Raw genomic sequence first — 25944 nt, 5'->3', positions numbered from 1 at the left:
GAATCAGAACAAGTTTATTGCCAAGGAATTTGCTTTGGTATCTGGTGGTGCAAACATAAACAATCTATACAAATAGCTTGCAAAGGAGGTTACAAAATAAATATATAAGGATAATAAAAAATAAGTATTTTTAAGAAACAATTTAGCAATAAAAAAGGACAAGTATTTACACCAAATTTAAATGTAACTATACAATTAACCTTAAAAGCTAAAAAACTAAAACACTTAAGACGATGAGTATATGGCAAACTACAGTGTATTTGGTTTTAAAGTGGAGGGCTGTGCAGACATGTGTGCACAAATGTTCAAAAAGCAGTCAGAGTTGAGCATGAACATGGCTCACAGTATTAAAAAACACAACAAATAAAAATAATGGGCAATCTTTGAGTTGTCCACTTATTCTTCTAATACTCACTTTTTTTGGGCAGTTTTACAACTACTAAGTCCCATTGATTGTTATCATCCATCTCCTTTCTGCAGAGCATTATTAGCCTCTGGTTTTATTTAAGTTTAGACTGTCATCTGACACTGCACTATTCACAGTATTTTACTATGAAGGATGTTGACTTAAGTATAACAACTCTCAGAATGAATGTATATTTGAGCATCAGTCTTGTAAACGTCTATATGTCTTTTGTAATGAAGACAAACACAAAGCTCAGATAATGTATGATTAAATATAATATGATATTGAGCAGTTGGGTGCAGCGCTGTGGTACCTGGAGCAGCTGCAGGATGATCTCGCCCCCAGATCGTTGAAGTCCCACGTGGTTCCTCCATTTGGCACATCCTTCTCAGGCGTCACGTCAGATGTCTGATTCGGTCTGCAGAGAACAAACAGATCCATGAGGACAGCAGCTCACCTGCATCACTGCACCTCCACAATAATGCCACCAAACAGCAGAAACAAACTCGGCGATGGTTGAACTTACACATGTTGTGGCTGGTTGAGATAACACTCCCGCCATGCCTGATGGACCACCTGACAGGTGAGTTTCTTTCCAGAGTGCTTTGGGCTGATGCTGGCGACCCCCATGCTGCTGTCAGGTGTGGGGACACTAGAGACGGAGGTCACAAAGCCGCTGTCCGCTGAAAGGATGAAGTGTGGAGCACATGTCAAAATGCATGAGTGAGCACATGATTTTGAAGACGCTTGTTTAATGTTGTATGTGATCTCCTGCAGGAAGGTGTGTGTTGTGTTACCTGAGCAGGGCTGCTGCGGTGACGTTGGCGGTGTGAGCGGCACGCTGCAGTGGTTCAGCTCCCTGCTGAGGCCCAGAGCTGCAGGGAGGGGTGGGGGCTGCTCCACTGGTAGGTCCCCCTGGGCTAACAGCACTAAAGCAGCTGGGTATGTCATCCTTACTCCACCTGAGAAGACGAGGAAAAGAGCAGTTTTCACTTTTATGAAGCAATGGGATGGCCGCTGCTCATTTCTAAGGGCAATGCTTATTGAGCACAATTTTCAAGTCAGTTAAAACAACCAGAGGTGGGAAGTAGTAGAGTACAAATACTTTGTTACTATACTTAAGTCAATTTTTCTGGTATCAGTACTTTACTCCACTACTTATTTTTCTGACGACTTTTTACTTTTACTTCTTACATTTTGAACACAAATACCTGTACTTTCTACTTCTTACATTTTAAAAACAGGTTTGTTAGTTTAGTTTTAATCTGTGTTTGGTTGCGTGATCTTTATTATTTAGAGTCATTGCGTGCCTGTTGATTTGAACATGATCCGTGTATCCATCATTTCCTGGTCTTCTCTAAAGAAGAGGGACCAATGAGAACTTTGTAATTTTGCCGTTGTTTAGCATTGAAACAAACTAGCTAACAATGACATTATTGTCCTATTACTATAAAGGGAGGTCAGTTATTCTGTAAAACCGCTGGTAGTTATGGGTACTTTTTACTTAAGTACATTTCGAAGCCCATACTTCTTCACTTTTACTTGAGTAAAGAAGTTTAGTCAGTACTTTTACCAGAGCATTTCTTAACATGAGTATGTGTACTTCTACTTGAGTAAAGGATGTGTGTACTTTTGCCATCTCTGAAAACAACAGCTATAATTATTTTCTTATTATGCAATACCTTCATTAGAATTCATGTAAGAATATAAGTACAGCGGTATATAGTCAATGCAATGTACTTCCTCCTTATCTATTCATGTATTCAAACAGTTTCACTGCTAATATAAAACATATCATCTTACATCCCATCGTGCACTTCTTCACTTCATTCCATGCAGCGACGACTAGACAATGTTTTCTTCTTATAAGTAAAAGCTACAGTAGCTACCCATAAGAGTTTTGATTTTAATCAGGCCAAACCAACGCTGTGGGATCAGACTGATTAGTCCAAGCTGTTGGAGTAACTCCCCGCGGCCTCAATTTCCCTATCTGTCCTCTCCTAATTTCCTGAGTCCTCCTCCCTTCCAGTAATCCCTTCCTTTCCCCTTTTCCACTCTGAGATGCGATAAAAGACTGAGGATCATTGCAGCTAAAGTACACTCCAATAGCACCCTATACACCAATACTTCCGCTTAATAGAGACACGAAATGGAGACAGAGGGTTCCACACTTTTTAAAATCCAACAAACATTTTGACTTTTCCCTTACCTACAATGACCTCAACTGCCGCGTGACAGTTGCGATCATAAGCTTGACCTGCTTCTTCTTTTTCCTTTTGTCCACTTCCCTCTTTCTGTGGAAGTACTATCGGGTAGAAGTAGCTCCACTCCTCCATCAGCTTCCGTGTAGCGGGGTCACTCATCTTGAAGGCCTGACCTGTCAGAGTGCCGCTCAGACCGTATGGACTTAGGATCACTGGGAGGATATAAAGCACGGTGTGGTCAGTAATTATCTCTTAAGTGTTCCTGTATGTATCACACATACAACATACACACTGAGGAGGTGCATGGTAAGTTTAATGAGTTTACAGAGGGTTGTCCATAATAATAATCTTTAAAACATCAGGTTTGTTTCTGTTCCAACCAATAAGAAGTTAAGATAATCTCACATAATCGTTATACAATCAGGAGCTTAACTTTGCAGCCCTTGAAGACATTTACTCTAGCAAAACTTAAGAATAATTCTGATGTACTTATATTAAATCCATTTAAGGCTATTCTATACTTTTACAGTTCTCAATACTATAATTCAGAGGGAAATATTGTACTTTAAACTCCACAACATTTAACTTTTGTCACTAATTACTTACAAACACACTCAAAAGTAAATTAAATGCTTTAAATTAACTAAATCTTGACCAACTACAACAGTAAACTTCTATTTATCAGTATAGAGTAGCATAACATTCACAAGATGCATTTTGTTCCCTTCATTCCAATTAGTTTAAATTATTTTAGTATATTTTGTTAATAATTCTTACATACTTTCAGTTATATATACACACTTACAATCTTTAATTAAGTAAAGGATCTGATGAGAATGTTAACTATTGCCGATATAATCTTTAAACAACATGTTTTCTATGACATTGAAGTTTGCATTTTCATCCGTTTCTGGTTGTACCCGTCTTCCATACAGTTTAGCTTATTTAACTTTGTTTCTGTTTTGTTCTGTAGAAGTAATCCACAGGGGCAACCATTGCTTCTTGGTGTCACCTTGTACTGGTGTGATGGAGGTCTGTGCGAGGCAGATGTGGTGTTCTGTGACGTGGTATGCAGGCTGGTGCTGGGCGATCTCCACACTCGTGCACACGTTGCTCTCCCCGTGGAGGAAGAAGGAGAAGGAACATGATAGGTGTTCACTGGGGGAAGGAGACAGTAATCATTAAGATTGTGAGACCACAGAAAGGCAGAAACGGTACAGGACTGTCTCCTCTGTGTTGACAGTGATCTGATCGACACAAAATATTTCATACTGTGACAAATGTAATGGATTAGTGAATATGAGTTTGCATGGCAACACAGAATCTCTGTCAAATGTAAGTACATGTGCACATACCTTCACATTGGTTAACATAATTGAATTGAGATTTAAATCGAATCTGAATGACATTTAATTATATTAAACCTGAAATTAAACAAACCCATAAATCACATCTATTGAAAAACCAATGTACAAAATGAATACGCCGATCTTTTGGGCAGCGGCATCGTGACAGGTGAGTGCTTTGCTCCGAACAGCAATGTAGAGAACAACACTCAGAATGTATCTTTGTAAAAGCCCCGCTAAGACCTACCTACATTGATCAACCTCATCATTTCCCACACGGGCTCCTTATTGCAGGTATAAATCCTCATTTGCTTATGACTGATTGTGGTGACTACATGTTTACATATGCAGCGCTCTCTTTATTACACAACCCTGGCATAGTCCATCATGCATTGCTCCTGTTTTTTCTTTTTAATCACAGAGGAGTCTTTTTGGGGGCCTTATTGCAATCTCCATAGCAGTTGGGCGTGCTGGACATCATTAACTACCAAGATGGCTTCACTGATGTATATGTTTAATCTATAAAAGATCCTCACCACCTTGGTTTGCATCAGACTGACAATAAAGTCAGGTACTGTAATCTCCTTGTGATAACCCTGCTGCCTGTGCAATATCTCCGTTGCCCCGAGGGAGCTGCTTCTCTTCTGAAGCTGTAATGAATCATCAAATGCAATCAAATGGCCAGTACCATAGTCCCTCATGATGAGCAGAACTGAACACAGTCTTAAGGGAGCTAAATATATTTGGCATTGACCGTGGTGGCCTCCAGATGGCGCCGAGTGCATCCTAAACAATTCTGTAATTCATAAACATTCATATGCTCTCTGTGATAAAAACATACCCTCATCACAGGTGGTTTAAACACAATGGCGCACAACCACAGGAGGAAGAGAACAGATAGAAGCACATTCATATGCAAGCCTGTGACACAAGCGTGCGTCACCTTTGCACACACACACACACACACACACACACACACACACACACACACACACACACACACACACACACACACACACACACACACACACACACACACACACACACACACACACACACACACACACACACACACACACACACACACACACACACACACACACACAGCACTAGTCTATCATCTTCACAATTTTCATTTGTACAACACATGAGTCAAAATGCGTTCAATGTCACCACCCTGCAACCTTGTCCTCAGTGCATCATTACGCCATATGAAGAGCTATATATAGCAGCATGGAAACACTCAGGAGAACAGCTGCAAGTCAAGAGTACCAGCCCAGCTAAGACATGCACATATGCACAAACAATCACAATTTACATTTAGGACATTTAGTCAATTGAAAAACCACATGCTCCAACTGGTTCTTTATAAATAATGTATCTTTATCAATACAAACGGCTAAGGCTCCAAATAATTAAGGAAGTGTTTTTATGTTTTTTAAAAGGCTGATTTGTTGATTGATTGATAAATTGTACGAGTTTCACTTTCTGTTCTGGCCGCTCTGCACTGATTAAATAAGGCTGTGAAATGAAGCATCCATTAGAATGTATTCCCTCTTGTGTTGATAATTCTGTTTGTATTGTTATTATATATTTTTATGAGATGTGTCGGGACTGAGGTGTGTACAAACACACGACTCCCTTAAGACAACTCATAAAAACGGCAGCACTTGTCGAATAGCGGCGAATCAATGTTGGAAATCATCTGTTCTCTCTTTGTATCTCTGTCTCGGCAGGATTAGAGGCTGGAATTAGTGTGTGCTTATAAAGAATTGTTCATCTAAGTGCTCTCAATTAAATCTACCTGATACATTACAAAGAAAAGCCGTACAAAAAAGGCTTCTGATTAAAACGATCTAGTCATTTATTTTAGTGTACACAGGGAAAGCTCCGTTGTACACCATTATAAGTGATACACCCTACAAGCAACCAGTCTAACCAGTAACTGATGTGCAACACTCATGACCTAATATATTATAGCTGCAATAAGGTGCAATTAAATGTGAGTCAGGGAAAAGCAGAACTACAAAAAGAGTATCAAACTGTGGGCTGACACAGCTTGGAGACTGATGCTCCCTGTCCTTTTGCAAAGGGCATTTTTCTGCACAGTAAGCGGGTGTGAGCGTGTGGACACACTGGGCTTCTTGCATCCTCGGGGGACAAATGTGCACTCTGTATTTGTATGCATGTGTGTGAGGACAGTGGACAGAGATGTGAGGTGGCTGTGTGCCGGGCTGTATGAGTACAGGTATTAATAAATGAAGAGGAGTGATGGTTGAGACTCGCCTCAGGGCTGACAGAGCTGGAGAGATAGAGAGGAGGCAGAGAGAGAAAGGGAAGGGGGATGAGAAAATAAGTGAGTGCGAGAAGGAAGAATTGAGGATAGAAAGGAAGACAGCAGAGGAAGAAGAAGATGGAGACAGAGCGAGCACTGGAGGTGTAACAATTAAGGCTATGCATGAACTGAGAGGAGAAGGGGAAATAGGATAGAAAGGATATTAGGAGAACAAGGAAAGAAAGATGCAGTGTGAGAGAAAGAGGAGGAGGTGAATAATTCAGTGCCACACACTACAACTGCTGCACACATATCGATGAGATCAGAGTTTTAATGGGTGGCTACTGAGCACAAGTGTATGGTGAAATCAATCAGGGAATGTAGAAACAGAAAACACACACACGTCACTGTCCATGGCTTTATATGTCTGAGCTTATATTCAGTGTTATCAGCAGGAACACAGATATATTGGGAGCCCACATGTGTATGTACGGCATGAAGTGGGAAGCACAAATGCACACTCACAATGCCACAGTTATCGTAACAACATGTGAGCGCGCGTTTGTGCATCACACGCATGTTTGATGCCTGTGAAAAAAAGATAAAGCGGCTGTGCTGTGCTCATGTGACAATGTGTCTGTTCACCACATCACGACGCCACCAGCCAGCCAACAGGGGAGCCGGGTAATGTCCGACATGCATCATGGACTTGACACACGTGTGAACAATCACATGCACACAAAATAACATCTCAGTTGTGGGGACGCTCTCTAACCCAGTAGGAGGAACAAATAAAACGAGATTAGATCCGAGTTAGAAAGCTATCAACGGTGAGGAAATACACATGTGCACCCTTTTGTTTCCTTCTGCTACAGCCATCCAAAGCCTATGATGTGAGCACTGTGTTAAGATATCATTAACCAACATGTGCACTACGCAGACATGATCTTAGATTTTCTCAAATCTAGGGAATTCATTTTCTTAATCTGTACCTTAAAGTCTCTGTCTGCCACCACAGCACCACTTGTATGAGTTATCTTTATATTCTAGCTCTTCTTAAACATTCTGAACACTTGTCAAGAGTGTCAACATAAATCTCTGGTGGACCGATTAGCGGATGTTTACCGTCTTGTAGCTACGCAGCGTTAGCACACATGCTCTAAAAGTCACCCGGCACGATACGTTTATTCCATACAAACAAACAGGGCCAATAATCCCATGATGACATACTAGTATTAACACGAGCATAAGAAGGATGCAGTTAGCTTTATGTATTATTCAGTGGCCCCCAGTGGGTGGTAAGGCTAGTGTTGCTATCCCCATGCCTGTGCTCAAACACTGCTCCACCAAGATTCACAATGAAAAGGTGCTCAAGGACACAAACTGTACACACTCATCATCGCCCTCTCTACGGGTTTAAGAAGCACAGAACAAATATCAAAATTAGATTACTTGTTAGTCCTGAAAAACGGCAGCTGTGAATAATTTGAGGTACCATGGGTTTTACCTCCATATCTGCTGTTCTAATTAAAAAAAGAGGGAAAGCGTAGGTAGGATGTTGCTGTGATGTATCGCCGTCCTCTTTATTGATTTTTACAGAAAGTGCTTTTTCCTTTTCCTCCTCTCTCTCTCTAGGGTGGTTTAACCTGGTCATATTAGGACTCTGGGTGATTAAAGGCTCTATGTCTTTAGAAGCCCAAGACACATGTAAGAAAAGAAAAAGAAAAAGGAAATATTTTGGGAATTGAACATTTAAACAACGGTTAATAAAAGATTGCTCTCCTAAAAAAATGATAAAGCATGAAAAAGAAGACTTTAATGTGGCTGAAATCAGATAATGCCTCATTCCCCTGGAGTACATTCATATGTTTATGGCCAGAATCTTATGTAGTCAATCAATGAGGCATTTCACAGCTCCAAGCTGCTGCATTCACGTACAGTAGATTTTCCAGCAACTTCTCTATAAAAGCCTTTTTACTACTGATGTACTGAATTCAAGCAGTGTCATTTACAAAGCAGGGGCTTTTATTGAACAACTGAAAGTATTCAACATCTCATTGTAGGAGATAGAAAGGTTCAACAAATTAAGAAGTTTGATCTGATCTGGAGAACGAGTTGAGTGAAATAAAGTATGAATGTATCTCCAGTGACTTCCAGCAGGAATTTCAATAAATGAGATTCCTGCTTTAATTTCTCCAAAAGCACTTGATCACAAAACAAAAATATGGATGGTTAAATCGTGAAGAATGAAGGAACAATGAATGATGTCTGAATGAAACGTCTTCACTCTTAAGAAATCATCACTGAACAGTACTTCTGAAAACTAAAACGGAAGCCTTGCTTTTCTTTGGAGCCTCTATAAAACTGGTCTTTATAGTTCATTCACAGCGAGTGAGTAACTAACTTAACCTTCATCTGTCTGCCAGTCAGGCTGAAAGCTTCCATCTATCAATCAGCCACTCATAGCGGCATTTTACATGTCACTTGTAACCAATCAAACAATAACCTGGCCCGAAGTCAACCAGCGGGAAAGTCTTTAGAACATCTGGGATCTTACACCATTCACCACATATTCTATAATCATGGACATTTTTGTTGGAGTTAAATTAAAGAAACATCTACTTTTAACTGAAATTAGATCCAACAATGAATCGCATGATGTAACATACAACATGTTTTGGCAGAACTAAGGGTCTTTCATTCTCTCAGTTATTGCAACTGGGAGTGTAATTTTTTTGAAGCCCCGGGGGAAAGATTTAACCAAACATACCAAGTATAGATTTGTTCTTCCTTGCTCATTATCGCTGTTTCTTCTCATCTGTCTACTTATGATTACACTTGATTAAGTTACATTCTTTTCATGTTAGGAAGGACTTTGCACAACACCCCCTGGCTTCATTCTTCCCGAGAACATTTTCCATTAACCAGGCTACTTTAATTGCACAAACAAACACAAATAAACAATCCTGGCATCAGTAAAAATATCGCACAGGTCTTAATCGAGATGCATGCTCAGTAGAGCGTTAGTAAAATGTGAAACTGTGTTTTTTCATATATATTTTTGTTGATTTTATTTCTGGAGATTCGGTGACCTTGTGATGTGGCCTGACACCAAATGTTTGTTGCCTAGGAGATGGCTAATTTCTCAATGTCATTGGTCCCTGAGGAGGAAGGGGAGAGGGGAGGGGAGGAGAGGGGAGGAGAGGGGAAGAGAGGGGAAGAGAGGGGAGGGTAGGAGAGGGGAGGAGCTTCTTCCCTCAGGTCAGGTAAGGATTTCTGCGATTGTTTAAAAAAAAAAACGTACTTTCAATAGACAGAGCAACTTGATTGTGTGGCATGGTGTAGCACCAGAGGACAGCTCTATTACACTGTAAAATATGAACATTATTTATGCATGAGTATATGGCCAGTAATGCAAAAGAAAGCTGATAGATTAACAAATATACAGTGCTGTGTACTTGGCATGCATAGAATTGAGTGAACTAATGAGGGAGACTGCCTCTAATACATCCATTCAGCCGTCTATAGTAATGATTAATTTACGACCCCCCACCTTCTCTGATCCCATTCACACACTGAGTCTCTCTCTCTCTCTCTCTCTCTCTCTCTCTCTCTCTCTCTCTCTCTCTCTCTCTCTCTCTCTCTCTCTCTCTCTCTCTCTCTCTCTCTCTCTCTCTCTCTCTCTCTCTCTCTCTCTCTCTCTCTCTCTCTCTCTCTCAGCGTCTGATGCAATCCGTTACCAACCCAGAGTGTTTTCCTTCCATTCAGACACAAAGAGAGCATGAGTGCTGTGCTGAAAGAGCAGGAGGAGGGTGGGATGGGGGGATGTAGGAGAAGAGGAGGGTTTGGATGTGTCCTGGATGTGCCAATCCTCGCCATACCCCAGGGACACATATGAGATAAACACTAGATAAGCCTGACAAAGGCGGCGGCGCCAAGGCACAGGAGTTGGCACGGGTAAGGGGGCACGGCATGGATATTAGCACCGAAGCGCCCCCTGTTGGGGGTGAAAGGCATAGTGTGGGAGTGAAGATGAGACAAAGGAGCTGGTTACAGCTGAGGCAGGAGGTCAGTGCATGCCTAACTGAGCAATGTTCCCTCATGGCATGAAAACACTGACGGCCAGGGATCTGCAGGGGTCCTCAGGGCTCACACTGTCAATTGTGGGGCAACACTGCTATTCTGGGAACAAGGCATGGTGTGTATGTGTGTGTGTGTGTGTATGTGTGAGTGTGTGAGTGTGGGCATTCAGGACAGCATGTGTGTTTGCATGTGTGCTTGAAGCCAGTAGTGAAAAAAATGGCATGGTTGATTTAAATAATGTGAAACACGCTACAGCCACAGATTGCACGCATCAAATGGCCACTGCAGACATCTACATTCGATTTGTATTTATTTTGCTCAATAATTGTTCTCTCTTTTCCTCTTCCTGCTCTGTATCTCATTTCAGGACGTTCAATAATTCACAGACAGAGATTGGCATTGTCAGGATTGGCTCAGCAGGGGGCGTACCAGCTGACAACATATTCATACAGGCTGTCAAAACCAAAGGAATTACATGATGTACAAAAGAGACACTCACACATGTAAATCTCTGCACTCAAACAATCAACTCTGGGAGAGAGAGAAGCTCAACATAGGTTTGAGTGCATGTATGGAACTCAACTCGGCTTCCCACACAAATCTTCTGATCTCGTATGCTATAACATTTGGTAACTTTTAATGTCAGTAATATTTTATTGATATCTTTATATTTCAAAGTATTTTCAATGTGCTAATTCATCAGCAAATTAGACTTGTTGAACAGATATGTAATGTCGAACAGATACCCAATAAAAGCGCAGCCAATCTGTTACAGATGTCACCACCTCTAAATAAGAATAAAAAGTAAAGAGCCACAAAATGCATCCATGGTAATTAGAAATAGATCATTTTGTGGGGGTGAAATACAGAAGGTGAGAAGTTTGGTGATGTCCCGTTGGGTTTTCCACCTGCTCTGAACAGCCTAACTTGAGTTTGCACTTGTGTCAGCAACTTCTAAAGAGCTAATGTTTCTCACTTCGCACAACATTTAAATGACAAGGCAATTTCTGGCTTTCCATCTCAATAACTACAAAGTAAATACATAGCTTTAATGTCTGCTGATTCTAAGAAATATTCCAACACATTTCTAAAAATGAGCTTCTTGACAGCTAAGTGCTTTCCTACTTGGGTACTTAGCATTTGATCAGCGCTATGTTAGGGATGTAAGGAATGTTGAATCTCCACCAGCAGGAGAGGCTGGAGTGGGCAGACTATAATGGCTGAAGCAACAAGTTGAGCAACTGTCATCACACCCGCCCCTCTTTTTTAACTCTGTTTCAGTCTCTCTGTCTGTCTCCCACATTTTCCACACAGCGTGACCCAGACACACACACACATCCACCCTCCCCTCACCCAGAGACAGAGAGCGAGAGAGCGAGAGAGCTGTGAGAGCGAGAGAGCTGTGAGAGCTCGGCTCAGCACGGCTCTCACTTCTCGCCACCATTCACTGTCCTGGTTTTTAATAGTCTCACACAATGAGCCAGCTGCTGCAACATCAAGGAGAGGAGAGGAGAGAAATACTGAATCACATGAAAGAAATTCAACCCGCCTCGCTGAGTCTCACTTTGACACACGGTCTCACATGAGGACCTCTGCAGTGTATATTCCTCACATACATGAAACCTTCTAGCACACAACATAGGCTGAAGAGAATGTCAAAGAGACAAGTGTGCATTTAAAGTGTGTACCTGTTGCCCAAAGACTTTTCTTCCAGTGCGTGGGGCTTGAAGAACCACTTCCCGATCCTCACAAAGCCCTTATCCATCAGACATCTGCAGCAGGAGCGAAGAAAAAGAAAGTCAGACAATGGCTTAACATCTTTTAAAATGCACTTTCACAAATGAATCATGAAAAACAAATGAGAGGCTTAAAGAGGTTTTAAATTGATCTCAATGAAGATTTCTTTGTAAGCTTCTAGTGACGTTTTATTGGATTGCATCCCATTACAGAGTGCTTCTCAATGACAGCTTCTATACTATCAAGCCTGAGCTTTTGTTTTGTAGAAACTAGTGATCTTATTTTTATATGAAGTTGACCTTGCATAAGTTGAATCAAAATGGTTCTATATAGTGCGGAAAATAAGCAACAACACATGCCAGACAGAATCATTGTGGCTATTTGCCTGTTAGAGTTGTTTTATGACTTTACTTATTATACTGCAGCACCATCCATGAGTTACCTCTGAGCAATGCTTGAGATGTGGCGTTTAAGTGTGCAGATACAAAGGAAAGGTAATCTTCTGCTAACCGGCTTCCGCCCAAAGTGGTGTGCACTTTTACACATAGCTTTCCAAAACCCCTTTAATTTGGTCAGATCTCAATTTGAAAACATCAAACGGTTCAGTCATCATCACGCTCCCTATTTGGAGATCCCACCATCTGTGCACGTCTTCGCCTCATGTCAACCTCCTTTCAGAGAGAGCAGCTCTGTCAGAACTTCGCCAGTTATTTCCCTGCTGGCTCCTCTGATCCGGGTCAAGGAATCAAACAAATATGACTCAGTCAGGCTGAGCTATCCAAAGCTTGCAGCCTCCAGTTCTGCCATCTTTGGTACAGTCGTATCGACCCAAAACAATACATTTTAGAACATTAACAAATAAACTGTTTTAATGGGTTTTGGATACATAATGACTCAAACCGGCGCTTAATAAGCTCAGTCTATATCAGTCTATATCAGTCCCTGATATAATAATAATTAATAATAATTCCTTACATTTATTATAGCGCTTTTCCAGTTTTACAGATACACATATTGTTTGTATACATGCGGACAGGAGCAAGTTCAGGTGAAGTGTCTTGCCAAAGGACACAACGGCTTTACAGACGCAGCAGCGGCGTTTCACCCCTTGATCATTGCACTGCGCCACACCGTCCATCTTCACGCCTCGAGGTCATCGAGGCGCTTTTACATGTACTGTGGACAATACCCACAGGAGCAAATCCGGGTGAAGTGTCTTGCCCAAGGACACAACGGCCTGACGCAGTGGCGGCAGGAGCGGGTTTCGAACTGGAGTTCCCCAGCACCCCCCTTGATCTGATGATCAGATGCACAGACCACTGCGCCACCCGTCCGTCGATATAAATACATGATGCTTATCTGATCAGGGCATCCCTGTGCATTGTCACTTACATTGATCCCTTACAATGAATACGCTGTAAGTTAGTGTAAGCTGCTTTAAGTCAAATCTGAACTCATTTGAAAAGCCTTAAGAAGCAGCTGCTAAAATGTTGGCTCAATGACAATATGCTCAGTAATTCTTGCTGCAGGTGAGATAGGTCAACTATCAAGGAACATTATGTCTTAAACTTTTTGTTTGCCTTATAGGGGCATTTCAACCAGCTGTAAACTCATGTTGACATGTCTAACAACTGGCTGCTACACATGAAGCAGGCGCTAAGCTAGTATTGCATCTAATTGTAGATATCCTCCCATGTTTTGCTCTATTTTGGTACCTACCAGGTAATATATGGCTATGCACCTGCCAACTCTTTCCTGTGTGTAAGGTGGGTTTATAAATGGTGTTTTTAATGAAAGCAGCAGCATTAAAATGTGATGATAATAGTAACACTGAACAGTAGAGTTATGGCTTGTTAAAGGAGCTGAACAACACTGATATACTTCACATAGTGTAGCGAAATTGCACAGGTGGCTAGATTTGCCACTATAAGCAACTCCTTACACTTTACACGTCATCCTACCCATTGTGTATATGAACATATTGATAAGAGCAGCTTTAAAGATACATATTTCAGGAGCATGTGTGCTTGATTGGAAGGTGTCTTGAGCTACAGTATCACACTTTCAAATAATTGAAACCTTAAGCACACGTTTTTTGAAACCTATTGGCAACGTTATGCTTTTGTTTTTGTCTTTATGAGTAATTTGAATGATTTATGTATCTTTTATTTCAGTCCAACTCCAAACTCCACGTTGGCAAGAAACACATTACATCCTTACAACTAACCACTCACCACGGAGCTATTTCTCTGTGCTTGTTTTGTTGTAATATTCTTAATTGCTTTAAGCCTAGCTGTTTGATTTAGACTTTCTTAATTCAATTGTATGTTCATTCTTAAGAATGAAATAATGTAATAATAACAGTCAGGGACAGAGGTCAATTTTGTCTGTACGATATGAAAGACAAAGTTGAAATGATCCATCCTGTGTTGAAATAGTAAGCTGTAAAAGAAGTTACTGTAGCTTCAAGGTAATAGCAAGGTTAATTCCACCTGCCCCCTATGATGATCACTGATGCTTAACTTAATAGAGAGCAAATATATGCTGCTTCATTTAACAGATGGCTCCGACTCAGAAAGGAGAGCTTTGGGTACTTCAGCAAGTGATTCAGCGCTCAGATTATAATTTCATTAAAGTGAAACTGCTGGAAGAAAACTCAAACCGTCTATCAATATGACTCAAAGTTATTTTGTTTGGTGATTTTTTGTAGAAAATCATTGATCATTAATATTCTCAAGTGTGTGGGTGCTTGAGTCATCCAACATGAACATTTTCAATGTCAACAACCTATGCTAATGCTGTATAAATCAAACTGTTACTGAATCAAAAACACCACCTCACAAGAAGTTATTGTACTTTTATAAAATAATGAAAGCATGTTTCTATGCATCTATACAAATGACTTTCTTTAACCTTTCTCTTCATTATTTATAAGCTCTATATAAACCATGTAGCACTCAATAAATACATTGATGTAGCTTTGAAACACACTATTATGCAGCTGTACGCAAATATAATGACATTTTGGTTTATTAATGCACAGTATTTGTCAAAAATATGATTATCAGACATGTTTATAATAAATATAATATTAGCATTGTCGCTTATATTGTCAGTCAGTATACATTATTTATATTCACCAGCCTTCACAAAGCTGATAAGAGGGGGAATTCTGACAAATAAATACTTATATATCAGAGAGGCCAACTCAGTGGACATTTTCAACAGCAATATTTATTCTTACGTTAGTCTTTTTTTTCTTTTTTCATTTAACCTTTATTAGAATGATGGCCTTTTTATAACTATTATCTTTGAATTTGTATTTCTGTTGTACCTATATGTTCACTTTGTTTTATGGGGTTTTATATTTTATATTGTTGCATCGATTCTGTTGTCTTGTGTCTAGAAACCATTATTTATTGTATTTGTATTATCATGCATGTTACCTCCTTGTGTCTATTAACCTGATCACATGTTATATTTCGCTGCATGTACCTGTAAAGTTCTTCAGATCATCTGAGGGGGATTTCTTGTTGTTTATTTTTAACTTGTGATGTGTCATTTTGTAAAGCACTCTGCATGTGTTTTCCTAGTCTCTGTGCATTTCCATTTCTTTACCTTTCCAGCAGGTTGTGTATGGCCTTGAACAGGAGCGTCCTGCACTCGTAGGACAGCCCACACTCCCAGAGCCCCTCCTCAGCCACTGAAAGAGAAGAAGAAAACAATCATCAGATTCTAAATCTCAATATTTTATTATGTCTAATAATAAAAGAAACAGAAATGATATTCTCCGTGACAGAGAAACATCTGCACGCACCAGCTTGAGGATAATAAACAACACATGATTCAGCGTTTAACTGCATGTGTTTATGGCACGCTCTGTCAAAACATGCTGCATGTGCTGATGAGAAAACCTGCACATCGTATCAGACATTACACCGAAGATGAGATTGTGTGGAAGCATCGCAGTGTGTGTGTGTGTGTGTGTGTGTGTGTGTGTGTGTGTGTGTGTGTGTGTGTGTGTGTGTGTGTGTGTGTGTGTGTGTGTGTGTGTGTGTGTGTGTGTGTGTGTGTGTGTGTGTGTGTGTGTGTGTGTGTGTGTGTGTGTGTGTGTGTGTGTGTGTGTGTGTGTGTGTGTGTGTGTGTGTGTGTGTGTGTGTGTGCTGGGCTGTACAGCTGTCAGGTTGGCTGCAGCCACAGCCCATTCAAACCCCATGCAGTTGTCAACAGCAGTTAGTTTATAGAGTGAGTGCGGCTGTATGGTTGCAGGATGACACACATGCGTGCGTGCTCAGGTTTGAACATGCATCCAGAGGAGTTTGAACTCATCCCTTTTTTTTCCCCTGCGATATTTGAGCAGCTCAAGACAAAACGTGGTCAGATCAGCTGCACTCTGAGGATCCGAGCCTCTGGCATGTCAGCGGCTAGTTCACACGTGTGAACAAATGTGTGTGTGAACAATTGAACACCCTACTGATTTCTTTACACCAACCCCCATTGCCCTGCTCCTAAAAAGAACACATTCACACACACACACACACACACACACACACACACACACACACACACACACACACACACACACACACACACACACACACACACACACACACACACACACACACACACACACACACACACACACACACACACACACACACACACACACACACACACACACACACACACACACACACACACACACACACACACACACACACACACCGCGGCCAGTTAACAGCGCTTCTCTTTGTTCTTTGCCATATACCTGCAGGGCTCCTGGAAGAACTGGAGGATTGTGGGTGGGTGTTGTGTTTGCTTATAGGGTGGTGGCAAACAAACCAAGCATCACAGAAATACACAAGAAAAAAAGGAATGAAAGACAGAGGCAGAAAGCCTGGGGGATGGGTGGCATACACACCAGCAGAGGTTTCTCTTTCCCTTCTCTCTCTTCCTTCATTTGTGTATGTGTGTGACGTGTGTGTGTGTGTGTGTGTGTGTGTGTGTGTGTGTGTGTGTGTGTGTGTGTGTGTGTGTGTGTGTGTGACGTGTGTGTACTCATTTCTCCTTCTCTGTTGCTTTGTTGATATTTCACTCCTGTGTTTTTTTTTTTCTTCTTCTTCTTTCTTCTTCATACCAGAGTGAATGAAATGTCCTTACTCGCCAGAATTACCCTGTAACCATGGAAACGCTGGCGGTGAGAACATGGCGCCCTGGCATTCAATTTCAACACTGGTCCCTCCCGCCCCTCACCCTCCTCCTTCCCCTCCTTTTCCTCTGTTATAATGCTCCCAACACCCCTCCACCCCCCCCCCCCCCCCTCTACCCACCCACCCCTCATTTACTCCTGCTTCAGGGCTCAGACAGGAAGCTCGCTCTAGCCAGCTCCTCCACAGAGCAAGATAGAGCGAGCACCACGAGCAGAATGCCAAGTCTCCGGCAAATCCAGCTCATTAGCTCTCACTGTCTCTATATCTCCCTCTGTTCAAAATCCCACAAACTTTCTTTTCTTCTTCTCCCACTCTGCCAATCCTGCACAGCCCATCTTCATTTACTCTCGTCATGACCGGCTCCACAGCAGGCTCTTGACCCCCTCGAACTCCCCCAAAACACCGCCTCCTCCCACACAGAACTTGACAAAAATGAAGCACACACCCCAAGAAGAAAGGACTTGAAGTCAACTTTTCCACATTAGCTTCCCTAACTCCTGCATGTGAATCGGTAGCGCCTAAGCAGTTACAGTTTTTTTGAAATAATCGCATACTTAGATGCCAGAGAAAACATGCAATCTACATAAGACACTCCTGTTCATATTGTAGCTGTAAAGGAGCCAGCTCACTGCAGCATATCAGCACAAGGTGTGACAAATCACTCTCGCAAGCAAACAAGGTCAGGCATCCACACGAGCGTGCAGCAGCGAACACATCCTCACATGAACGTTATAAATATAGAAAATGGAGTGTGAAATAAAACAATGATTTGATACATTGAAGAGTGATTTTCTGTAGGGATGTGTGAGCCAAAAAACCCCATGAAATCGTCATTGTATCAAGCTGCCGCCATGTTTTGAGTTTTTACTGCCTGTTAATCAGAGGAGGAACACAGATGGCTCGAGGGGAAAGCGCACTGTAGACACTAAATGCACAGCTAAGTGCAATAGGGCTTTAAAGCATCATGATCCATCATTCATCACAGCCGGAGCTACAGGGAAGTGCATCATGCCTGAAAGATCTTAAAGGCACTGGATGTAATCAGCCTCAATTAGATTCAACTGAAAGCTCATCATTTATGTTTTTAATTGATTTTCTCTCATAAATGCCAGATTCTTTTAAATAGGCAGATCCATTCTGTAAAACCAATTCAATCAAATGAAAAGAAATAAAACACAGTATTCTGATTTAAAGACAAAAGTCATGTTGGTTTCCACCGATAGAAAGTGAAGAACAACATGTTTTGTAAACACAAATAGACTGACTGATTATGTAACATGAAAAAAATATTTAAAATATAATATTAACACAATTAAAAAAATATTTGTAATAATAATAGATTTTTACCCAATTAAACGATATTTAACGTTTCATAATAATATTAAAATATGAGCCCTATTTAAACTGCAACATGTCTAATTAGCACCAATCGGAAATGTTTATTGTGCAAACCCAATGTGCAATTAATCTCACACTTAATTACAAACCCTCTGTAATTAAATGATCCAAAAACAATGTGTGTACTAAACTGTCAGAACCATTATCAACGTGTGCATGTGTTCATCCTAATGCACGCAGCGTGTGTGAGAACTGGTTCCCAAAGTGCCTTAGTGCACAGGCTTGCCTTTGCACGTGTGTGTGTGTGTGTGTGTGTGTGTGTGTGTGTGTGTGTGTGTGTGTGTGTGTGTGTGTGTGTGCGTGTGTGTGTGTGTGTGTGTGTGTGTGTGTGTGTGTGTGTGTGTGTGCATTTGTGTACAGTGAGGTAATGTCCTTACAAATGCACGGTTATTTAACATAACAACCTTCCTTCCCCCATATCCGTGCCTCATTGCTCCTAACCGCCGCGCCACCCCAAACACAAACAAGCAGTGATGGAACTGGGTCGCCACTACCACTCTCTGGATTTCCACCTCTCATTCTCTCCATCCAGCACCATCTCTCTCTTTTCCCAGTGTGTTTGACCCTCTCTCTCTCTCATTTGAACTCTTCTCATCTCTCTTTTGCCTCCCCGGACTGTGTTGGTCTCACACCAGGGACTGACCACGCACCACTACAATACTGGGCTAACAAAACACAAGGATGTTATTGATCCGAGGGGGGGGGGGGGGGGAAGACGGGAGTCGAGGTGTGACATCACTCTATCTCGGACACGATGACCGCTCTCCACATATTGCCTTCCTCTCTCTCTCTCTCTTTCTCCCTCGTTCATTCATTTGTCTTGGATCAATATCACCAGCAGTATTGGCGTCCAGTGGTGTCTCAGCAGCTCTCACTGGGCAATGTGAGTGTGTTTAATGTAACAGTGTGTGTGTGTGTGTGTGTGTGTGTGTGTGTGTGTGTGTGTGTGTGTGTGTGTGTGTGTGTGTGTGTGTGTGTGTGTGTGTGTGTGTGTGTGTGTGTGTGTGTGTGTGTGTGTGTGTGTGTGTGTGTGTGTGTGTGTGTGTGTGTGTGTGTGTGTGTGTGTTTCATTTCACACAAAAGCCCACTGCCACTTTACTAATTAGCTGCCCTGCTGCATGTCTGAGTAGAGGTTGGTCTCTGTTTTCTGTGTGTGTGCGTGTGTGTGGTGTGTGTGGTGTGTGTGGTGTGTGTGGTGTGTGTGGTGTGTGTGTGGTGTGTGTGTGTGGTGCATAGCAACATGCTTTAGTATGGTTACGTGTTTTTTGTAGAAGGAGAGAGGAAGATTACTGTACAGATGGACAGAAAGAGAAACCGAAGGATGAAGAAAGAGCTGCAATGATTGGTTGGATAATCCAATAATTAATAAGCAGAAAAATGACTGTTAACTATTTAGATAACTGCTTGATTGTGAACGTAATTTAGTGTGCGAAATTGGGCACAAAATGCTGTTTTCAGAGTCTCAAATATGAAGATTTCCAGTTTTTTGATGGCAGATGAATTGATAATGGAAGCAATTGTTATCTGGAACATAGAAGAGAGGGACGATAACGAGTCTGTGGAAGTGTGTGATAAGGCCAAAATATGATTGCGATACATATCAGAACAATATCTCGATATCTCCAATATGAAATAAACATTTTTTAATCTTTATGTAAATTATTCATTTTTGTGTGGCTGAGATGAATAATAATAATAATAATAATGGGTTCCATTTATAAAGCACTTCATATATGAATTCAAATCCCGAAGCGCTACAAGTAGTGAGCATGAACAGTATAAATAAACATTACACAACACGGTAGAATTAATTAAAAAGGTGATAAAAATGTCTAGGCAAAGGCTCTTTTGAAGAGATGGGTTTTGAGGCCTTTTTTAAAAGCCTCCACGGTCTGTGGTGCTCTCATTTGGTCGGGGAGAGCGTTCCACAGGCTGGGAGCAGCCGAGCAGAAGGCCCGGTCTCCCATAGTACGGAGCTTAGTCCTGGGGGGTTTGAGGAAATTGGAGTTGCTGGAACGGGTGGTCCGCAAGGAGGTATGGGGGGTGAGGAGTTCCTTGAGGTAGGGAGGGGCAGTTCCATGGACACACTGGTGGGTGAGGACGGAGACCTTGAATTCGATCCTCAGTTCCACGGGTAGCCAGTGTAGTGCTTTAAGGATGGGGGTGATGTGATCATATTTGCGCACCCTCATCAGGATCCTAGCAGCGCTGTTCTGGATGTATTGGAGCTTCTGGATGCTTTTGTTAGGGCTCCCGATGAGGAGTGCATTGCAGTCGTCCAGCCTGGAGGAGACAAAGGCATGGACCAGCTTTTCGGCATCAGGCAGAGTGAGTGTGGGTAATGTCAAGGTAATTCAAAAACCTTCAACACATGCACTTGATCATGCTCCTGTGTGAACCCTCAACATACACGACCAGATTTATAATGTAATACAAGTGCTGTAAGAAATTGGACACACTTCTGTAAACGTTTTAGCGTCCTGCAAAGCTATGTAGTACTACATCTTCATGACTACCTGACACGAGTGTAAGCGGTTTATCAACAGCCTGAGGTGCTGCATGAAGTCTGCAGACGTAAAAGAAAGCTGACTGTTTTAAAAACACAGATCATGTCAGGAAGTTTTAGATCAGCACAAAGAAGGGTCATTGTTAGGTCATCATTATGGATTAATAAGGCAATGCCGATTTTTTATTAGGATTGGATGTTACAGTTCAGTGACACTCCCTCTCGTCCTCCCGCGACTTCATCATTCCTATTTTTTGAGCTACCTCTGACTCGGATTCTCCACATGGGAGGGAAATTCCCACCAAGGACAAGCATTTATACGTTATGAGCAAAACAGACTTCTAAAAGGTCAGATTTCCCAAAAAACAACAAGAGAATAACGAAAGGAATAGTGATGAGGGAGACACCAGAAACCCAGAGGGGATTACTTATAGCACTTACAGTCCACTGTCTTACTGCTCACTGTTAATATCCCAATAACATGCTGTATTACCCTGGCACTGAGCCAGAGTTAATGCAGCTAGGCAAGCAAAAAACAATATATTCTTAATTCATTCAGACAGGGAACATTACACCTTAACAATAGGACTCCTTTTCTACTGCAGGAAGTTAGAAATCAGGGTGTTAGGACCAGCTTAAATAATCAGGAACGTGTCTTATCATAAGAGTTCCTTTCTTACAAAATGTCTTATCCTCATTTGTGGCACATTTCTCCATTTTGTTCCTTTGACCAACTCATTCTGAGGTCAGAAGTGTCAGAGCCCCCTGACCTGAGCTATATACAACTGAGCAATTACATTATACATATTATTTCAAGGATTTGTTTACATTGTATTGACAATTTCCACCGCTGATTAAATCCAAACTGTAACAACTGTGTTTATTTGCACCCAATTACTCAATAAACTGCCATTAAATCTGAATATGAACATCTGCAGTGTCCAAAAGCAAGTTTGTCATCAGATATTTCCATGGGACTGAGAGCGGTCTCCATCCATTAGTCACAAACATTCTTGAATTTTTTTATCAGATTTCACCCCCACGGTTTCTCTTTAACATTGATTTGAAACAGCGTTAGTGTCCTGTGTAACTGAAGTGAGTTTTTAAAAAAAAAAGTAAATAGCTCTTTGTTTAAGCCCATTCTTTCTGTTAACCAGCACTTGTGGAGTTTAGAAGAAAAGTTAACCTGCAAGCTTTCGTGTTTCTCTCTTAAATGTATAAGAAATACAGCTCTACAGGCGTAGGTGTTATTGCTCCTGAGACGTTCTGTTTTAAGTCACATGAACATGAGCTGCCTGATATTAAAGCGGAAAAGGTTACAGGGTCAGACGAGGTCAATCTTCATCAAGGACATGATATCACACAGTTTCCCTTAATCCATTGGTACGTAATTGCGTATTTGTACAACCCTATATCATTGGCCTTGTGTTTAAATGGTTGATACTGATGTGTATTCGTCTCACTGTTTGCTTTAGACATATGGGGGTAAATATGTTCTCCTAGAAAGAGGGTATTTCCTTTTCTCATTGCAGTCAAATGCATCACTTTTAATTGACTCTAAGAGAGATGATCACCATGTGGCATATTTTCATTCTCACCATCTCACCTTATGTCTACCTGCTCCTCAGGTCATTAAGCAGCCAACACCCTGTCCTTGTGACAGTCACCTACACTTGCTCATGCTCCAGTGACACCGTTTCCTAAACTTTTAGCAACACCTGTCAACACAAGCGGGTCTCTGCAGCGCCATTATACACACCCCACCACAACATCCAGAGGCCAGTAAAACTTAAACTCTTCAGGCTTTTGAATTAGACTTATTATCAATCCTTAAACAAAGCACAATGACTCACATTGCCTTCATGTCACAAGTGAGGAAGATTGACAGACTGCTTGCAAACGCAGTTAACCCAGTTTACCAAATGTCTCTCCGATCAACCTTATTATGACGATCACATTTCAATAAAGATATTGTTATAGGAAAACATGTATTTTCATGTACCAAAAGAGATATGTTAAGAGGAGAAAGAAAAGGGAGCAACAAAGAGGAATACATATATATAACCCATATGTTATACATTCATCAGAACATATATGTCATTTCATACAATTTGACTGCACACATGGCAGGCACTGAGACCCAGAAAGATGGAGGAGGAGGAGGAGGAGGAGGAGGAGGAGGAGGAGGAGGAGGAGGAGGAGGAGGAGGAGGAGGAGGAGGAGGAGGAGGAGGAGGAGGAGGAGGAGGAGAGTGAAGGGATGAGGGGAAAGTCTGGAATCAATTAGGTGAATGAGCCCGAGTTGCTTGCATATTTGTGGGAGTGAGTCAGGCAGAGAGGCAAGAGAAGGGACCAGGGTGTGAGCGTTGTGCCATGAGCATATGAATTCATATAAACACAAGCACTCAAAAACAACAGTAAATGCCAACTTAGTGAGTATTTGGTGACATTGTGCGTGTGAGTATTGGATCAGTCCAAATGTTGTTGATGGTTCGTTTCCCCCCCGACAGCACCACCGGACCAGAAGAGTCAGGTTGCAGCCCGAAAAGCCCCACCTCTCCTGAGCTGAGGTCAAAGTGGAGGGTAAGAACGGCTGGCTGGCGCTGACCCAAACCATGTCAACGCAGCAGCTCTCCGTGTTCCCTTACACAACTTCCCCTCGTTACTTCTTTCTGCACTGAATTCAGAGCACAGTTTTATATCGCTGGCTCTGACGGAGGGGGGATTTGACTTGAATGAAAAAAGAAGAAAGCTGTACAAGGCGTACGTCTCCCTGCGAGAGGAGGTTCACAGGACAAATCTGAATCTGCAGACGTCACAATATGCACAGAATATATCACGTCACAACTTACAGAATGTGGTTTATTCACGTGCTATTATTGCTACACAGCATGCCACGGTGCTGCCAGCGATGCCCTGGTGTGAATACTAGGAGTCTAAAGCATCTCTGCTGCCGGCATGCATAAAGCATACTGATGAGAGAGGACAGAGGGATGCAACATAGAGTGAGTGGTACTGTATGTGTGCCTGCGTGTGTCAAATAGCAAGGGGGTATACACTTAGAGGTGTAAAGGTGTACTTCTCTAGGGAGTCAGCGTCTCGTGTGCAAACAGAGATGTGCTTCCCAGACAAAGCCACACCTGTTACACACTGAGAAGGGAGGCAACCATCATTGGCATGCAGGAAATAAATAATAATATATGATAGAAATACTTCATTAAAAACAACAAAGATAAATCACTAAATCGACATGTTAACAACAGCTGCTGTTCTTTTCAAGCCAACAAAGCAGGCAGGAGATATTAATATGGGCTTATGTTCAAGTTTAATGTGGGTTTCGTTTCTACTTCTTAGAGATTAAAATCTTACCTCTGCATGTTTCCACATTTGTCAGCTGTGTTGTTTGTTGTTGTATTCAGTAAACAGAAATGACACATAAGCTCTCTAATTTATTTAGCAACTCACCAGTCAGTCCTGCGCTCATTTGGAGTGATTCTGTACTGGAATCATTAGAAAGAGCATGTTGACAGTGCCATTTATAATTGACGAGATATTTACTGTATTAATGTGGAGGCGATGGTATAATTAGTGTGATTGGAGAGGATATAGCTGGGGCTATAAAAGCAACATTAAGAGCAACATGAGATGGCTCTCTAATACAACCTGCTATAGAAATGCATGTGTGTGTATACTTGTGTGTTTAGAGGTGTGGGGTACATGCAGAAAGGGAAACCAGGGCATGGTTAGAGGGTAAGAAAGAGAGGAATGGAAACAAAGCAGATTCAAAATAGAACAAGGAAGAAGGAAAAGAGGTCTGCATTAAACAGAAAAATGGCAGAACATTTATGATAGAACATGTATGGAAATGAAAATTGATTCTTTAGATGCTGATGCAGGGGAAAAGAAGGAACGTGTGTGTGTGTGTGTGTGTGTGTGTGTGTGTGTGTGTGTGTGTGTGTGTGTGTGTGTGTGTGTGTGTGTGTGTGTGTGTGTGTGTGTGTGTGTGTGTGTGTGTGTGTGTGTGAGAGACAATCAAAAAATGAGACAACTGTACAGAGAAAAGCCAACATAATTATCCCACAGCATTACATCATTTGACAGTCACTTAGCTCATTCACACACACACACACACACACACACACACACACACACACACACACACACACACACACACACACACACACACACACACACACACACACACACACACACACACACACACACACACACACACACACACACACACACACACACACACACACACACACACACACACACACACACACACACACACAGATCTGGTCATGTTTGGGATGCTGCGGATGGTTGGATGCTAAGTGCCAAGTGATTTCCAATAAGTCACTGAGAAATAAAGAAACAAATGGGACGTGCATGTATTATCATGAAAACACACTTTGTCTCTGTGGTCTCAACTGGCCTCTTAAATATTATCCTTGAGTTGAAGTTTAACAACAATTTCTCTGCTGAACCGTATTTAATTAATATTGAAGAAGACAGTAATTCCCCAAAATGTTGCTTTAACATGATGTTCCAAGTGTTTGCCAAGTGCCTGCACCTCAATTATTACTGGTTTATTTGCTGACCATGTAACCTGTATTATTATTATAATATTGTGTATTCCCTTCACATTTTGAGTTTTATGGCTCCCAAACGGCAGCATGCATTTCTCATCTTGTTCCATAATTGCTTTAACAGTCTACCTTTTCCTCTCAGATGAATTATGTTTGTCTGAATAAACAGGAAATAACAGCACCTGTTT

General features: G+C 41.6%; 1 protein-coding gene across 2 annotated transcripts in view; it reads right to left on the bottom strand.

Annotated features, from left to right (window-relative positions):
* Nucleotides 1–25944, bottom strand: part of LOC117456000 (mediator of RNA polymerase II transcription subunit 13-like) — an 81726-nt gene that overhangs the window by 14594 nt on the left and 41188 nt on the right. For both annotated transcript variants that reach the window (XM_034095695.2, XM_034095696.2), the window contains exons 3-9: nucleotides 15670–15754; nucleotides 12003–12086; nucleotides 3623–3768; nucleotides 2616–2822; nucleotides 1204–1368; nucleotides 933–1089; nucleotides 720–824 (exon numbers count right to left, since the gene is read on the bottom strand). In XM_034095695.2, the coding sequence (XP_033951586.1) occupies nucleotides 720–824; nucleotides 933–1089; nucleotides 1204–1368; nucleotides 2616–2822; nucleotides 3623–3768; nucleotides 12003–12086; nucleotides 15670–15754 (949 nt within the window). The remainder of the gene's footprint in view (nucleotides 1–719; nucleotides 825–932; nucleotides 1090–1203; nucleotides 1369–2615; nucleotides 2823–3622; nucleotides 3769–12002; nucleotides 12087–15669; nucleotides 15755–25944) is intronic.

The sequence above is a fragment of the Pseudochaenichthys georgianus genome, chromosome 12 (genome assembly GCF_902827115.2).
Source record: "Pseudochaenichthys georgianus chromosome 12, fPseGeo1.2, whole genome shotgun sequence".
NCBI classification, from domain to species: domain Eukaryota; kingdom Metazoa; phylum Chordata; class Actinopteri; order Perciformes; family Channichthyidae; genus Pseudochaenichthys; species Pseudochaenichthys georgianus.
The sequence above is the reverse complement of the archived record's forward strand: the minus strand, read 5'-3'. Positions and strand labels throughout refer to the sequence as shown.